General features: G+C 47.0%; 1 protein-coding gene across 1 annotated transcript in view; it reads left to right on the top strand.

Moving 5' to 3' along the window:
* Positions 1–18,608, top strand: part of SPTBN4 (spectrin beta, non-erythrocytic 4) — a 140,777-nt gene that overhangs the window by 52,738 nt on the left and 69,431 nt on the right. The window contains exons 13-17 of the mRNA XM_073641480.1: positions 10,315–10,465; positions 11,539–11,852; positions 12,460–13,019; positions 15,902–16,039; positions 16,851–17,607. Coding sequence (XP_073497581.1) covers positions 10,315–10,465; positions 11,539–11,852; positions 12,460–13,019; positions 15,902–16,039; positions 16,851–17,607 — 1,920 coding nt within the window. The remainder of the gene's footprint in view (positions 1–10,314; positions 10,466–11,538; positions 11,853–12,459; positions 13,020–15,901; positions 16,040–16,850; positions 17,608–18,608) is intronic.

Genomic DNA, 18,608 nt, shown 5'->3' with positions numbered 1-18,608 from the left:
GGGAACCGGTCTCCTGCCACTCTCACTCCGGGGTTCCCCTTCAGCACGGGTATGGTGCTGACTGTCCCCAGCAGAGGGATGCGACCCCTTTCCTGACTCCTGGGTTGGCAGGGATCGGCGTGACAGCCGAGAGGGGGCGGAGTCTCGAATGAAGTCCTGAGTAGCGCTCGACCAAACTGACCACCTGGTCGAGGGTGTCGGGGTCCCCTTGCCCCACCCAACGTTGGATAGCGACTGGCAGAGTCCTCACCAGCCGGTCAACCACCACCCTCTCCACTATCTGGGCTGGGGACAAAGTCTCAGGTTGGAGCCACGTCTTTACCAGCTGCAGGAGGTCATAAGCCTGAGACCGGGCAGGTCGGGTCTCCACATAGGCCCACTAAAACACACGCTGAGCCCTCACGTATGTATTGACCGCCAGCCGGGCAAGGATCTCACCTTTGAGCCTCTGGTAGTCCCGGGCGTCCTCCTGACTGAGGTCGAAACAGGCCTTCTGGGCATCGCCAACCAAAAACGGAGCCACCACTTCCGCCCACTGGTCGGCTGGTAGGTTTTCCTGCTCTGCTGTGCGTTCGTAGATGGTAAGGAAGGCTTCCACGTCGTCCTCCGGTCCCATCTTCCTCAACGCTGATCGAACCTTGTCCCGGGCGTCTCGACGTTCCGGGGCTGATGCGGTCGGTGTCTCCCGCAGGGCAGCAATCTGTTGCATCATCAGTTCATTTGTTTTTTGCTGCTGCTGGAACAGTAGCTGCTGGTACAGTAGCTGCTGCTGCTGATTGTGCTGCTGTTCCCGCTCCTGCTGTTGCCGTTGGAGACTCAGGTGCTGCTCCTGCTGTTGCCGCTGAGACTGCAGCAGCTGCTGTTCCCGCTCCTGTTGTTGCCGTTGGAGACTCAGGTGCTGCTCCTGCTGTTGCCGCTGGAGACTCAGGTGCTGCTCCTGCTGTTGCCGCTGGAGACTCAGGTGCTGCTCCTGCTGTTGCCGCTGAGACTGCAGCAGCTGCTGTTCCCGCTCCTGTTGTTGCCGTTGGAGACTCAGGTGCTGCTCCTGCTGTTGCCGCTGGAGACTCAGGTGCTGCTCCTGCTGTTGCCGCTGGAGACTCAGGTGCTGCTCCTGCTGTTGCCGCTGAGACTGCAGCAGCTGCTGCTGGGCGAGTGCGAGCTGCTTTAATAACTCCTCCATTTTGTCCATGGGGTGGAACTGAAAGGTGGCAGGCCGGATTGTGGTCATGCAGTGGCCCGTGGGGTATGCCTCAGTCACTATGCCCACATTCTCCACCAAGCTGTAAGGCGGCGGTATACACACCGTGCAGTAACTGAGGCAGTGACCCAAGCAAGTCCAACATAAACTGCTTTTATTCAGCAACTCACGGTTAAACAGAAAGTCCTCCGGTTCGCAGCCGGGTTAACATGAGTCCATAAACAACGGTTGCCGGGGACAACGGCCACGCCGGGCCTCTCAGAGCCTGACAGGTGCAGAGCCTTCCTAGGCGGTGGTTCAGCCACACTCCGTCCTGCTGAGCTTTCCTGCTGTGCTCCTAGCAGGTTGCAACATAGAACACTAAACCTTAGTGCAGGGTTTTTAAAGGACCTGTGGCAAGAGCCACTGGAAAACCTGGGTTGGAGGGAGGAGGCCGCCCCACTGCCTCCTGTGACCTCCTCCAAGAAATGAAGGCCCTGCCGGGTTTTACTTAATCTGCCTTAGCCAGGTGGTCTGACCAGGTGATTGCTCACCTTCACTCCTGCATTGCAGCCGTAGCTGTGTCTGTGACTGCAATGCACTCCAATGGATTTAATAGGTCTCTGTACACATTCTGGGGGATATATAACGTCCCTCGTATACGATTCCGGTCACTGCCTCACAATATATACAGTATGTATATATATATATATATATATATATATATATATATATATATATATATATATATATAAATAAGTTTTTTTATTCGTCAATCAATATGAGATTTTATTTACATATATATTGTGGGGTTTCTACTCACTTGGGTGCGTCGGGAGGCAAAACAGGAAGCGTTTCCGTTTAAATGTCCAGATCGGTTTATTGCTCCATAAACCGTCCACAAGCAAAAGGGAAAATAAACGGCCGTCAGTGCAAGCAAAACAAAGAAAACAGTCCTCTAGAAAAAGTCTCTGGTTAGCCAGTCCTGTGGTCACACAGGCTGGAGAGCATCCAGTACACTGGCTCAGTCTGGATATCACACAGGAGGCCTTTTCCCTCCACACACACAGACCATGTCTCAAACAATGGACTCCATTAACATCTTAACCACACCCAGAGGTGAGGTATGTGGGCAGCCAGACCATCTCATCTTTCCGGCTGCCCGTAAAACCTGGGCCCGGATGCACCAAACAATCCTCTTAGTGCTATGTGCACTAGAGCAACCCTCCAGGATTACATCACAGATGACAACCATCTCTGTGACTTATACCTCCCATCAACTATATGTCCGGTAGCTGGCTTACTCTCTCTCTCTCTATATATATTTTTCTGTATTTTCATGACTTTGAAAATTGTACATTCACACTGAAGGCATCAAAACTATGAATTAACACATGTGGAATTATATACTTAACAAAAAAGTGTGAAACAACTGAAAATATGTCTTATATTCTAGGTTCTTCAAAGTAGCCACCTTTTGCTTTGATGACTGCTTTGCACACTCTTGGCATTCTCTTGATGAGCTTCAAGAGGTAGTCACCGGAAATGGTCTTCCTGTAAGGTGCCCCAGCGAGGTAGTCGTGGGCGAGCTGTAGCCCCCTCTCGCTCTGGCACCCTACTGACAATACGTGTCCTCCCTCTGAAGTGTGGCTGTGTATGTGGTGCTCTTCACTTACTTCAAGCCATCCGATCACGGCTGTCTCCAGGCATTTCTCTTCTGGGACCAGGGCAGCAATAAATTCAGAGGACACGAGGTTCTTAACCAGAACTTGAACTTTACTTGGGGAAGAGGAATATATACAATATTTACAGGCAGATATAATAGATAAGGCCTGACAGGTTATCATCTCTCACAGGCGCTGGCAACATCTTCAGCCCTGGTTCCCTCTTTGAGTGAAGCATCTCTGTGACTCTATCTCTAGCCCAAGAGACTCTTCTGTAACACTGACAGTGATCTGGATCCAATCTCTCCCCCACGTCGTAGCCTGGAGTCCTATTTATCTTCCTCTGCTTCCTGCAGACTAGAAGTGCCCCGGGTCCTCACTACCTTTGATGAGTTTCTCCGGCCGGCTAACAGGACTCGTGCTCTTGCGTAGGGAGGCTTGCACACTGGCGATCCCACTGTCTGAGGGTATGGAGCTCCCGTCTACCCTAGCAGCCAATATACTCAGGCTGCCTGTAGGATTCTCTGTCCTATCTCTTACTGAGTGACTCCTCCTGCTTTCTGGAAACTTAAGCAGGAATTTTCCTAAAGTGCCCACCCTCGGTGAGCTGTCATCACACAGCATTAACTCATCACTGTCTGTAACCCTGCTAGCAGACTCAACCTGACATCTGCACCCAGAACAGTGGCATCTTGTGGCTGTTTACAGGTACTGCAGCCCACAAGGAATTATGCCAGGAAAAAACTAAATGTCACTCAAGGCTTGATCAGGGCACTAAGTTCCCCCTTTACTCTACTGACTGGACCACTAAAGCTAACCCCTTAGCTTGGTCTACCAACAGTTCAGAGAGGTCTGACTTCAGGAACACTTCTTTTAACTATCTCAGTACCAAGGGAAGACTACGCCCTTCCCCACTATTACATTCCCCGACACTTTAATGTTGGTCGTCCCCGACCACACTAAACAATAAACACAAATCAGCAGCTATGACATTATATCACATTACTAAATTTTACTAAAACATTTTAGTAAATGACTGGTCCTGAGGTCATCTTCTTGGATGGGAGACCGGCCCTTCTCGGTTAAGGGCCCCGGAACAGCAATTCAGGACAGTCCATTATCAACTTTTAAAAAAAAAACTTCTCAGAGGTACCGGTCCTTCTTGGTAAGGACCCTGGAAACACATTGTCCATGTCCATATTTTTAAGACAAGTTGCCCACCATTAGCCCTCAATCTTCTTCAAGGGCTGCATTCTGAGACACGCAATCACAGGTAACACCCTGTGAGTCTCTTTCTTCTTGGCCCTAGCGGGGGTCACCGGTTCTTCCCACTAGGCCGCAAGTCTCTTAGATTTGGAGGATATCCATCCTCAAGCTGTGTCTCAGCATTTTAAATTCCAGCAGAAAAATGCGCAATAAAAATAAAAATAAAAGTAAAAACAAAAGGAGCAGCTCTCTTAGGCACACAACTTTTGGTGCTGCTTAAGGTCTTCCTGGCCTGGGAGGTAGGGGAACAGTCCTCCATTTTCCTTTCCAACTTAACATGGGGCACTCCGCCCCCATTGGGAAACAGTCCCAGAACCAGGACCGCAGCTGGTGGGTCCTAGTAAACGAAAAAGTGAGAGGTCAACGGACCTTTTAGCCAGCTCACTTCTTCCTTTCCTTCATGAGGGCGGCCCAGGCTGCAGAGGAAGGTGGCTTCTTCCACCTCCAAGGCTGGTCAGGATATCGGTGGCGCCCGGGGTCCTCATCCGAGGATGTAGCACTGCCACAGCCGACTTGAGTAGGGCCGTAGCTAGTCACCGTGAAGCTGTGGATTTCCTGACTGACAGCAGCCTGGGCCCTCCTGACGGCTCCTTGTTTAACCGCCTCAGCCCCTTCTGGGTGTTTGGTTGTGGAATCAGCCTCGCTGGGGTAGTTGGCTCCACTGCAGCTCGGGAGATCTTCCTCCTCTTCACCTACTACATCTCCCCACTGCTGTTTCCTAGGTTCATCCTTCTGCAGGATGCCGACCTTCAGAGGGGGTGAGAATCCTTTAGGGGCTTCCCTAGCCCGGCGCTGCAGAGCCTCTCTCCTAGCTCTTCGCTGGAGGACCTGCCTGTCCTTCTCAAGGACGTCCTCCCACTCATTTGGCGGGTGAGTGCAGCCGCATACCACCCTCTGGGGCACTCACATTTTACAAAGTGCACGATGTCCCCCACGTGCTGGTTGTGGAGACGGTCGGGCAGATAGTCCCGCTTTACCACTTCGCGGGCCACGAACACCTCGTGCCCGGTCCATTCCTCCTCCAGAAACCTGTACCCCTCACGGATACGGAACTCTATGACCCGCCCCCGGGTCTGGGCTTTCTCCACCGACTCCCTTCTCGCCGCATTGGACCCCTCCAGCCAGCCTCTCAGGAAGGTATCGGTCCATCGCCGCTGTTCTCGCGCAGTCATCGGGGGGTCGCGGGTAGTCCATTTCAGACTCCCGAGCTCGGCGTACCGCTCTGCCGAGGGAGAGTGGATGGCCTCCAAGGCCAACGACCAGAAATTCTCCCGTGTGGCCTTTCTTTTAGGGGGCCTCCCTTCCGCACCGTCCCCTGAAGGCCTGGGGGCCTCTGTTGCCGCAGAAGCTATTGTGGCAGATACCGCAGGCGTAACCGGCCGCTGGGGCATAGACCGCTCACCTTCCTCAAGCTCCGCTGCAGCTATTGCTTCGGCCCCACCGGGATGTTCTCCTCCCTCAGCCGAGGGGGACGTTTCCTCCGGCATCCGACTCCAGCACCACATGCGAAGCTCGTGGACTAGCAGACCCAGCTCCGGATCAGGCCTAGTGGCCCACTGGACAGCCACTGGGGGTAGGGGCAACGGTTCGCGGGCAGCGCTCGCAGGTGAATGGCTCCCAGCCGCGGCCCCTGGGGTGGTAATCTCCAGGAGTTCCTCCTCACTGCTTGACTCACGCATGTCGTCAGACTCTGGGGCTGCCATCTTCTCAAGACGTCCGCTGCCGTACCTCCTTCTCCTTGCGTGCCGGACAGAAAATGGCGCCGGTCGCTTACCGGTGACTCTCGGCCGCTCCGCCTTCAGCCGCGCCCCTTCTCTGTGCGCGCTGATACTCACGGGGCCGGACTTCACTTTATGCCGCGCCCTCTTCCTCACCGGACGTCCCATCCTGGGACGCATCTTCACTGCTGGGCCCATCCTTCTTTGGGTCGGAACTCGTAGGGGCTGGACATCTTTTCGCGCTCTTCGGCGCCGTCCACTCCCATGATAGGTGGTTCTTCTCCCAGACTTTACCGCCATTGTCACCATCTTGGAATCCATGCTTCGGGCCGCCATCTTGGGCCGCATGCCTTCCAACACTTTCTCCTCAGTGTTCTGCGTCGGCTCTTCCCCGCTTTCTTCATGCGAGGAGCTCGCATCCTGCCGACTACACCAAATGTAAGGTGCCCCAGCGAGGTAGTCGTGGGCGAGCTGTAGCCCCCTCTCGCTCTGGCACCCTACTGAAAATACGTGTCCTCCCTCTGAAGTGTGGCTGTGTATGTGGTGCTCTTCACTTACTTCAAGCCATCCGATCGCGGCTGTCTCCAGGCATTTCTCTTCTGGGACCAGGGCAGCAATAAATTCAGAGGACACGAGGTTCTTAACCAGAACTTGAACTTTACTTGGGGAAGAGGAATATATACAATATTTACAGGCAGATATAATGGATAAGGCCCGACAGGTTATCATCTCTCTCACAGGCGCTGGCAACATCTTCAGCCCTGGTTCCCTCTTTGAGTGAAGCATCTCTGTGACTCTATCTCTAGCCCAAGAGACTCTTCTGTAACACTGACAGTGATCTGGATCCAATCTCTCCCCCACGTCGTAGCCTGGAGTCCTATTTATCTTCCTCTGCTTCCTGCAGACTAGAAGTGCCCCGGGTCCTCACTACCTTTGATGAGTTTCTCCGGCCGGCCAACAGGACTCGTGCTCTTGCGTAGGGAGACTTGCACACTGGTGATCCCACTGTCTGAGGGTATGGAGCTCCCGTCTACCCTAGCAGCCAATATACTCAGGCTGCTTGTAGGATTCTCTGTCCTATCTCTTACTGAGTGACTCCTCCTGCTTTCTGGAAACTTAAGCAGGAATTTTCCTAAAGTGCCCACCCTCGGTGAGCTGTCATCACACAGCATTAACTCATCACTGTCTGTAACCCTGCTAGCAGACTCAACCTGACATCTGCACCCAGAACAGTGGCATCTTGTGGCTGTTTACAGGTACTGCAGCCCACAAGGAATTATGCCAGGAACAAGCTCTATGTCACTCAAGGCTTGATCAGGGCACTAAGTTCCCCCTTTACTCTACTGACTGGACCACTAAAGCTAACCCCTTAACTTGGTCTACCAACAGTTCAGGGAGGTCTGACTTCAGGAACACTTCTTTTAACTATCTCAGTACCAAGGGAAGGCTACGCCCTTCCCCACTATTACATTCCAACAATCTTGAAGAAGTTCCCAGAGATGCTTAGCACTTGTTGGCCCTTTTGCCTTCACTCTGCGATCCAGCTCACCCCAAACCATCTCAATTGGGTTCAGGTCTGGTGACTGTGGAGGCCAGGTCATCTGGCGTAGCATCCCATCACTCTCTTTCTTGGTCAAATAGCCCTTACACAGCCTGGAGGTGTGTTTGGGGTCATTGTCCTGTTGAAAAATAAATGATGGTCCAACTAAACGCAAACCGGATGGAATAGCATGCCACTGCAAGATGCTGTGGTAGCCATGCTGGTTCAGTATGCCTTCAATTTTGAATAAATCCCCAACAGTGTCACCAGCAAAGCAACCCCACACCATCACACCTCCTCCTCCATGCTTCACGTTGGGAACCAGGCATGTAGAGTCCATCCGTTCACCTTTTCTGCGTCGCACAAAGACACGGTGGTTGGAACCAAAGATCTCAAATTTGGACTCATCAGACCAAAGCAAAGATTTCCACTGGTCTAATGTCCATTCCTTGTGTTCTTTAGCCCAAACAAGTCTCTTCTGCTTGTTGCCTGTCCATAGCAGAGGTATCCTAGCAGCTATTTTACCATGAAGGCTTGCTGCACAAAGTCTCCTCTTAACAGTTGTTGAAGAGATGTGTCTGCTGCTAGAACTCTGTGTGGCATTGACCTGGTCTCTAATCTGAGCTGCTGTTAACCTGCGATTTCTGAGGCTGGTGACTCGGATAAACTTATCCTCAGAAGCAGAGGTGACTCTTGGTCTTCCTTTCCTGGGGCGGTCCTCATGTGAGCCAGTTTCTTTGTAGCGCTTGATGGTTTTTGCAACTGCACTTGGGGACACTTTCAAAGTTTTCCCAATTTTTTTATACTGACTGACCTTCATTTCTTAAAGTAATGATGGCCATTGTTTTTTTTACTCAGCTGCTTTTTTCTTGCCATAATACAAATTCTAAAAGTCTATTCAGTAGGACTATCAGCTGTGTATCCACCAGACTTCTGCACAACACAACTGATGGTCCCAACCCCATTTATAAGGCAAGAAATCCCACTTATTAAACCTGACAGGGCACACCTGTGAAGTGAAAACCATTTCCGGTGACTACCTCGTGAAGCTCATCAAGAGAATGCCAAGAGTGTGCAAAGCAGTCATCAAAGCAAAAGGTGGCTACTTTGAAGAACCTAGAATATAAAACATATTTTCAGGTATTTCACACTTTTTTGTTAAGTATATAATTCCACATGTGTTAATTCATAGTTTTGATGCCTTCAGTGTGAATGTACAATTTTCATAGTTATGAAAATACAGAAAAATCTTTAAATGAGAAGGTGTGTCCAAACTTTTGGTCTGTACTGTATATATATATATATATATATATATATATATACATAGTGGGGAAAATAAGTATTTGATACATTGCCGATTTTGCAAGTTTTCCCACCAACAAAGAATGGAGAGGTCTGTAATTTTTATCGTAGGTACACTTCACCTGTGAGAGACAGGATCTAAAAATAAAAACAGAAAGTCACATTGTATGATTTTTACATCATTAATTTGCATTTTATTGCATGAAATAAGTATTTGATACAATAGAAAAACAGAACTTAATCTTTGGTACAGAAACCTTAGTTTGCAGAGGTCTGAAGTTTCCTGTAGTTCTTCACCAGGTTTGCACACACTGCAGCAGGGATTTTGGCCCACTCCTCCATGCGGATCTTCTCCAGATCTTTCAGATTTCGGGGCTGTCGCTGAGCAACATTGAGTTTCAGCTCCCTCCAAAGATTTTCTATTGTGTTTGGGTCTGGAGACTGGCTAGGGCACTCCAGGACCTTGAATTGCTTCTTACGGAGCCACTACTTAGTTGCCTTGGCTGTGTGTTTCGGGTCATTGTCATGCTGGAAGACCCAGCTCCAAGCCATCTTCAATGCTCTTACTGAGGGAAGGAGGTTGTTGGCCAAAATCTTGCAATACATGACCCAATCCATCCTCCCTTCAATAAGGTACAGTCGTCCTGTCCCCATTACAGAAGAGCACCCCCAAAGTATGATGTTTCCCCCACCATGCTTCCCGGTTGGGCTGGTGTTCTTGGGGTTGTACTTATCCTTTTTCCTCAAACACGGCGAGTGGAGTTGATACCAAAAAGTTCTATTTTAGTCTCATCTGACCACATGACCTTCTCCCATGCCTCCTCTGGATCATCCAGAAGGTCATTGGCGAATTTCAAACGGGCCTGGACATGTGGTGGCGTGAGCAGGGGGACCTTGCGTGCCCTGCACGATTTTAATCCATGACGGCGTAGTGTGTTACTAACAGTAATGTTTGAGACTGTGGTCCCGGCTCTCTTCAGGTCATTGACCAGGTCCTCCCATTTAGCTCTGGCTGATTCCTGACCTTTCTCAAAATCATCCTTACCCCATGGAGCAAGAACTTGCATAAAGCCCCAGACCGAGGAAGATTGACAGAAATCTTGTGTTTCTTCTATTTTCTAATAATTGCGCCAACAGTTGTTGCCTTCTCAACAAGCTGCCTATTGTCCTGTAGCCCAGCCCAGCCTTGTGCAGGTCTACAATTTTGTCGCTGGTGTCCTTAGACAGCTCTTTGATCATGGCCATGGTGGAGAGGTTGGAGTGTGATTGATTGAGTGTGTGGACAGGTGTCTTCTATACAGGTAACAAGTTCAAACTGGTGTAATTAATACAAGTAATGAGTGCAGAGTAGGAGGGCTTCTTAAAGAAAAACTAACAGGTCTGTGAGAGCTAGAATTTTTCCAAAATCAGCATTGTATCAAATACTTATTTTACCCACTTTATATATAAAATATATATATCTCTATAGATATATATATATATACACATGTCCTCAAAATGGTCCATGTAGAAACTGCAGCATGTTCCGCAAGAAAATAAAATCTCATATTGCTGTAAAAGTAAAAAATAAAAATCCACAAAAATGTGTAGTTTGGAAGACATTAAGGGGTGATTACTCTAATGTCTAAGCCTCCCTGCTTTCCCCAGGTTCTCCTGTCCTCTAAAGATTTTGGAAAACATCTATTGGAAGTGGAAGATCTCCTGCAAAAACACAGCTTGCTGGAGGCCGATATTGCCGCTCAGACGGAGAGAGTCCACACCCTGAACCAATCTGCTCTGAAATTCACACAGTTCTCCGGTGAGCGCTACTGAATATTATTATAAAGTAATGGAAGAGTCACATGACCATATAACTCGGACGAGGATCACAATCCAATGCTCAGACTTCCCATTGGCTCTCCCGACCAAAGCGTGATAGGTTCATGTATTTCAATGCAACCGTCAAGCTCGGGTCGGCCAGTCCGAGCACTGCATTGTGATGCTCATCCGAGTTATATGACCGCCTAACATTGGGTAAAACACATACGATTTCTGCCAGTCATTTATATATGCCATATTCTTATTTCCCACAAGAGGGCAGTCTGATACGCAAAATACATACCTATCCTTAGGGAGCAATATAAAAAGGTTTGTCTCATCACAGACAAATCCCTTTAATATGATCGCGTCAATCTGACAGCTGATTTTGCATTGGACGGCTGAATATTTGTTTGTAGTAATATTTGGTGGGTTTTAGCTTGTTGGCGGGGCTCAAATAGTGAGTCTTGAGCAGGTGACCCACCTCTATGACATTCCACTTCTCGTATAAATAAATTAAAGGGGTTGTCCATTACTATGATTTTGATGACCTTAATGGTTTATTTACAGGGGCCAACTTGGGTCATTAAACGTGCCACCTTGTTTGCGGTTGTTTGTGCTTAAACAGGCCGACCTGGCATTAGATGAAGGCTCTGTGTACTGATCTCACTGCCATTGTTCTCGACAGCACAGGTCCTGTTTGCACAGTGCGATGTGCTGCCGAGAACGATGATCTTTAGTGCAGCACAAAAGTTAATTTCACTTGACCGAAGAGAGTTTTGCTCATTCGTTAAGTGATCGGCAGCCTGTTCTAACTGCAAGATTTTCATGATCGAGCGTTCCTAGAAATCTAATAAGGACCTTAGGGATAGGGCATCAATATCACAGCAGTGGACAACCCCTTCAAGATCAAGGGTATAATGAAGGCTGCGTATATGGCACCAATTGCCTTTACCATGCCCTTGACATATCTCAACCACACATCTATTAAAAAGTAAATTATACAGAAGAACAAAACCGATAAGTTGCACGTGCAGAATGATTTGCCTATTGAGTGATCACTTTGTCATACAGATTACCAGCCTTGTGACCCCCAGATCATCTGCAACCGGGTGGAACACGTTAAAAGCTGTCTGGAAGGACTGCGAAAGCTGGCGGAGAAGCGACGGGGCGAGCTGGAAGAATCAAAGCGTCTTTGGTGCTTTTTGCAGGAGGTGGAGGAGGCCGAGGGATGGATACGAGAGAAAGAACAGATTCTTGCAACCCCACAAAGTTATGGAAAGGATCTGAGCAGCGTCCTACGACTGCTGAGTAAACACAAGATTCTGGTGGGGGAGATCGGAGGGAGATTCGCCATGCTGCAGCAGACCCTGCAGAAAGGGGAGCAGGTGAGTACACTGCTTGTGTTATTGGGGGTTTCAAGGATTTAATATCCTTATGATAGCGCATCAATATTGGATCAGCGGAGGTTCGACTCTTAACACACTTGAGCGATCAGCGTCCCATCTATTGTTTGATATTGATGGTCTATCTTCATATTAGATTGTTGTGGGTCTAATTACCCGATCCACCATGATCAGCTGATTGAAGGGATCGAGAGCGCTGTGTCCCCTTCACTATTTTGTAGCAGCTGTTCCTGGTATTGCAGCTCAGAGCCATTCATCAGCTGCAGTACCATGCATGGACACTATAAACTATACAGCGCTCCTGATCCCCTCAATCAACTGATTATAGACTGGTGGGGGTCTAATGCCCAGAACCACTAAGGCCGGGATCACACAGGCAATGCTCGTCTGGTGGCTGGTTTCCTAACCCGAACTTACAACCTCATATGTTTGTTTGATGCTGTAAGTTCAGGTCGGTAGACCCCCGGTCAGACTACACATTGCAGTCCTATGAAATACTCAAATGTGAACCCGGCCTGAGATTGATAAGTATATATGGGTGGATGATCATATAGTACCATCATTATCTTTTGATTTTTCTGTAATCAAGGTGTTAACAAAGAGGCGAAGAGGAATGGTCGGGCTTCGCCAGCGAATGCAGGAGGTGAAGCAGAAATGGGAAAATCTTGAGAAGGCTTCCAACGCTCATCACCTGAAGCTACAAGAGGCCTCCAACTTCCACCAGTTCAATGCAGACACAGTGGAGCTGGCCGGGTGGCTGCAGGACACTTACCGCCTGGTGTCCAGCGATGATTTTGGACACGACGAGTTCTCCACCCAATCTTTGGTGAAGAAGCATCGAGCTGCCACGGAGGAGATAGAGAAGCACAGGGCCACCGTCCTTGGATTGAGAAAACTGTTGTCAGAGTTGGGGGCCGAGTACCGAGACCAGGTGGATGTACAGATCAGCATTGTGGAGGTGGAGCAGCTGTATGGGGAGGTGGTGGAAGTCGCCTCCTTACGAAGTCAGTGGCTTCAGGACGCATTAGATGTCTACAAAATGTTTGGGGAGGTGAACTCCTGCGAGGTGTGGATAGATGAGAAAGAGCAATGGTTAGTTAAGATGGAGATCCCACAGAGACTGGAGGACGTGGAGGTCATCCAGCACAGGTGAGGACTCACCTTCACATAACTCATTCACTGTCATGGCCATAGAGATCTGAAACGAAATGTGACTTCTTGTGCATAACTGTGATTTGGGCCACCAGCCATGTGCAGGAGGGTTTATATAGCCACATTGGTCACGCTGTATGTGGCTGTATAGTGCTCTGCGTGACACCGTAATTCAGCTCCTCCAGAGGAAGGAACAATTAATACGGCATCTCCGATTTTGCAGAAATACCGTAAAAGCCTGTATACAATAAAGGGAACCTGTCAGTTAAAATGTTGCTACTGAAATTAGTAATATGACTGTATAGGTCTTAATCCAACAATAAAAACGATACCGGTCTTGTAGTAATCCGATGTGCTAGTGCTGAGAAATCAAGGTTTAAAGCCACATGCAAATTAGCCTGGAAGTGTATTGTGGGCGTGTCGTTGCACTAAGAGTATATTGATACGCCCCCAGTGCCGTTCCAGGTTCATTTGCATTTTGCTTCAAATCTCCGCGCTGGCTCATCGGATTACTACAAGAAAGGTATCATTTTTATTGTTGTATCAAGGCCTATACAACCATATCTTTAATATCAATAGTCAGATTAACCTGACAATTTCTACAACACTTATATATACAAATTTTACGAAGGTGTGTGGTGATCACGCCTCCAGAAGAAGCTAATGCGAAACGTGCGCGTCGGGGCAGGAAGCAGGAGCGTTCACATTGGTTTGGGATATAGATATATCTTTTGATGACTTTATTGTAAACTGTCTATTTGGTGTTGATTTTGTGATATTCCACTTTTCATTGGAGGACTCGCTTTGGCAATGGGCATATCAGTCAGAGGGGAACTTTGTATATTTTGGTAGTGTTATTCTATGTGCTCAAGGCACGAGAGCACTATTGTTTCCCTCACCTGATATGCTGCTGTCGGTGATTTGCCCCGTTATGTGGAACATATAGGTCAACTACGGGTGGTCTTTATTTTTCATTGGATTGATTGAATCATTTTTGGAATGTTATCAATTATATTCACAAAGAGCGCTGCTGAGCAGATATTTGTCATCATGAAATTTTGATTAAGGACAATTTTAGCCCTATTTGCATTATTTTTTTCATCTAATATCCTCCCAACACTAAAAAGCTCCTATTGTGTCTTCCCTTGATTGGTACCTTTTCCTTTTATCTTTTATTTATTTTTATATATGTCTCAAATAAAATATTCATTTTAATATTCCCTTTGTTACTCCTTTTTTTACTTGGTGATCACCACACACCTTCGTAAAATTTGTATATATAATTGATGTTGGGAGTACCCTTATTTCTTTATATACTTGGACCATTTATGTGAAATTTCTACAACACTCAGAAAAATCTCAGGACTACAGCTTCAGCCGTGCAACATTTATGATTTCTAAAGACCCTACATTTTTCCATGATTCTCAGGGTTACCTATTAGGGCTCATATCCATATGTGTGAAAAAAAACAGTCCGATTTCTGTACCGAAAAAACGGACGAGTGCCATGCAAGTATCATGCGATCTTCATGAGAGGACAATGCGATTGTTCACACCTAGCATCTGTATGACATCCGTATACAATGCGTTTTTTTTCTCTGCAACTATTATTCTACAATCATTTACCGAAGCATTTACCGTGTTCTGTGCTACAGAATGGTAATGTATCCGTAAAAATCGGAAGGGCGTACGCATGGTCCACGTGCCGTCCGTTTTTTTTCTCGCACCCATTGACGTGCATTGGCGAGTCTCGTCAGATATACGCGGCAATACGCAGCTTGCTGCGATTTTTTTTCTCATCCAGATTCCAACTGAGAAAAAAATGGCAGATGAGCAGGGAATCATAGATTATTCACATTGGTCAGAGTGTAATCCGAGTTTTTATCGGACTGCTCTCGTCCATTTTTCACGCAGATGAGTATGAGCCCATAGACTAGGACTCTAGATGAACACAAGGCCACCCCGAGAGTCATGGAAAAATTGATGATTGCTTACAGACTCCTTAACAGAGATGAATGAAATCTCTCCCTCTTTTTATGTTGAAAGGAAAACGGTCAGTAAAGATTTTAGCAGTACAGGTGCATCTCACTAAATTAGAATATCATCAAAAAGTTAATTTATTTCAGTTCTTCAATACAAAAAGTGAAACTCCTATATTATATAGAGTCATTACACACAGAGTGATCTATTTCAAGTGTTTATTTCTGTTAATGTTGATGATTATGGCTTATAGCCAATGGAAACACAAAAGTCATTATCTCAGTAAATTAGAATACTTTATAATAACAGCTTGAAAAATGTTTTTAAAATCTGAAATGTCCTACTGAAATGTATGTTCAGTAAATGCCCTCAATACTTGGTCGTGGCTCCTTTTATATAAATTACTGCATCAATGTGGCATTTGTTTCACTTTTTGTATTGAAGAACTGAAATAAATTAACTTTTTGATGATATTCTAATTTAGTGAGAAGCACCTGTATGTGTGAGTAAATCTTGGTAGAGCAATAAAAATTATACCTGTCTTGTAGTAATCTGATGTGCCAGTGTTGAGAAAAATGGAGATTAGCCTGAAAGTGCATTGGGAATGTGTAAGTGCACTTAGAGTACATTGACCACGCCCCCAGTGCACTTTCTCGCTAATTTGCATTTTTTCTTGCAAATACTCATCAGGAATTCCTATTTCCTTGGTGGTTTTCTCTGTGAGTTTTTGCAATTCTATTCCATAAGATCTGGGTGTCTTCGATAGTTTTATACTGCAAGTTCTGGGAATGAGGAGGATAAAGAATATAATAATGTGATTTATGTGGAGAGCGGTTATGAATACCGGAGCTGGTGTAACGTATTAGTGACCCAGATTGTCCTTGATGGTTTTTGTTTAGATTCGAGAGTTTGGACCAGGAGATGAACAGCCTGATGGGCCGCGTTATAGACGTCAATCAGATCGTGCAGCAGCTGCTGGAGGGGGCACATCCCAGCTCGTCGGAGGTCCGGGCCTGTCAGGATCACTTAAACAGCAGGTAAGGGCATTCTTATATAAGGAGTGACTCGCAGATTTGTCTTGTCACATCTAATGCTCCTGACACTGCACACGCTGATGGGTGATATGTACCGGAGATGGCCGAGCTATAGTAACCTTCTATTACGTGAGGATCTAATGAGTATGGCTGACCATGTCCTCTTCTACCAAGGTGTTTCACATTTTATATTAAAGCCTAACTTGACCTAAACCTAAAAAATCAGTTGCAACCTCAATTAAAGGGTCATTCCCATCTTCTCATATGGTTAGTTGTCAGATAGAGCTTGTAAGTACCAGCAATTTTGCAATTTACTGCTTGTTAAAATTTTCAACCATTCTTGAGATATTAACACTTTTCTTTTGTTTACAGTTCGTTGCCTTGGAGACCGACCACCGCTGCTAGACCGCAGAACAGGTTCGGTTCTTACAAGCTCCTTTTTTTGTTGAGCTTATAAGCAATGTTTTGAAGCTCTTTTCTATTGAGCTGGCCAGAATCGCTGGACCACTCTATTATTTCCTAGTCTCAGCTTCAGCACAGGCAGCAGCGGTGGTCGGTCTCCTAGGAAACATGTTGTAAACAAAAGAAAAATGTTAATATCTCAAAAATGGCTGCAAATTTTAATAAACAGTGAATTGCAAAAGTGCTTGTTTTTACAAGCACTTTTGTCTGCAGCATTCAGGTATAAAGATGAGAATAACCCTTTAAGAGAAGATTACATTACCCAACAATCACAAGGGTAAACATTTATTGTCATTTTTTTATTTTTATTGTGGATTTTTATGCACTAACCACTATTATTCTGCTTGACCAGGTGGAACCGTATTGTGGAACTGGTGGAACAAAGGAAGCAACAGCTTTCCTCCGTTCTTCGCCTACAGAACTATTTCCTAGAATGCAACGAGGTAAAGTCACAGATCCGTGAGAAGAGGAAGTCCATGGAGTCCTCCCAATGTGGCAGCGGAGAGTTGGGTGGGGTTCTTGCCCTGCAGAGGAAGCTCTCCAACATGGAGGCCGCGTTGGTGGCTCTTGAACCAAAGTTGATCCAATTACAGCAGGACGCAGAAGCTCTTGCCACCTGTCACCCCTCCCAGGCCATGGAGGTGCTGGTCCACTTTGAGGAGATCAGTAGTGAATGGGAGGCTCTTAAGAGAACATTACAGGGGTGCGAGGATTCCCTCTCGGTGGCCAGTAAGCTGCAGCAGTTCATTCAGGACCTGGACAACTTTCTCACCTGGTTGGTCAAAACGCAAACTGCGGTGGCTGCCGAAGAGCTGCCGTCCAACCTGTCGGAGGCGGAGAGGCTGTTAGGACTTCATGCCTCCCTGAAAGAAGAGATCAACAGGTACGAAGAGGACTACAACAAGATTCAGGCGGTCAGCGATCTTCTCAGCTTGGAGGAGGCCGACCTCCCATACCTTTCTCTCCAGCAATGGCTGCAGAAGCTGGAAGTGGGGTGGAACAAGCTGATCCAGATGTGGGAGAACAGACGGGAGGTCCTGGTCCAGTCACACATCTTCCATCTGTTTCTGAGAGATGTGAAACAGGCGGAGGCTTGCCTTAACAATCAGGTGAGACCTGCAGCTCTGTGATCCTTCGTGCTAATCATGTATCTGAATATGGAGGCTGCTTCAAAATATATGGAAATAATTGGTATTTCTACATCTGATTTATCCAGCAGAAAACACAAGGAAAAATATGGAGGCAGCACTCCTCTTTGGCCCTAACAGGGCTTAGGCTAAACCCCGAATACACTGTAGATGGCTGTCAGCCAAGTGTTCGGCCGACAGCTCTCACCTCTGGCGGCGGACTCCTCCTTTGTCGGCAACTTACCTCTTTGAGTACAAAAAGGATTGGCAGTCTGAAATCTGACATGCCGGGTCCTTATTATTTGTCAGGGGTCCCCCCACATTATTATCGACAGAACTCTATCGTAGGCATCCATCCAGCAGACAGCGGCCTTTGTCCAGCATATACCTTCTGACCATGTATGCCTGACAGAGGCCACAAATACAGTGTGCCTCATAGACTGTGAGGGGGGGACATCTTTCACAACTAATTTTTTTTTTCTTCAGTACATCTAAAATGAAAAATAAAGGTAACTTCGCCAATAATTCTAACTTTTAGAGCTTGCAGCTCTTTTACAAACCTATGCGTCTCTATGGTAACAGACTACGAACAAACTGTGTAGTCTGATCCTGCAATGATACTTCATTCTATCTGTCCCCTACTTCCTGCTAATATACCAGATATATGGTAGGTAGATGTACGAAGGGAGTGTGGCGTCACAGGCCGACTCAGGGATTGTTTGTACTCTATTACCATGGAGACGCATCGGTGTGCAGGGAAACAAAACGGTGGGAAATTTTTCATTTAATATTAAAACTATGGGACTATGTGGGAAGACAATTGGTAAAGTTTTTTTCTCTTTCGTTGTAGATGCATTGGCCAATTTAAAAAAATTGGTTGAGTAGGAAATCTGTTTTGGGTTCCAGATAGGTTCTTACAGAGCATAACCTCGAAAAAAAAATCAGGTCCGGCGCAGCGCAGCTTTGGGAAAGGTGGTTATTCA

Source organism: Phyllobates terribilis, unplaced genomic scaffold (assembly GCF_046119375.1).
Source record: "Phyllobates terribilis strain yellow unplaced genomic scaffold, ASM4611937v1 Scaffold_7__3_contigs__length_470593459, whole genome shotgun sequence".
In the NCBI taxonomy this organism is placed as follows: Eukaryota; Metazoa; Chordata; class Amphibia; order Anura; family Dendrobatidae; genus Phyllobates; species Phyllobates terribilis.
Note: the sequence above shows the minus strand (reverse complement) of the source record. Positions and strands in the feature narration are given on the sequence as shown.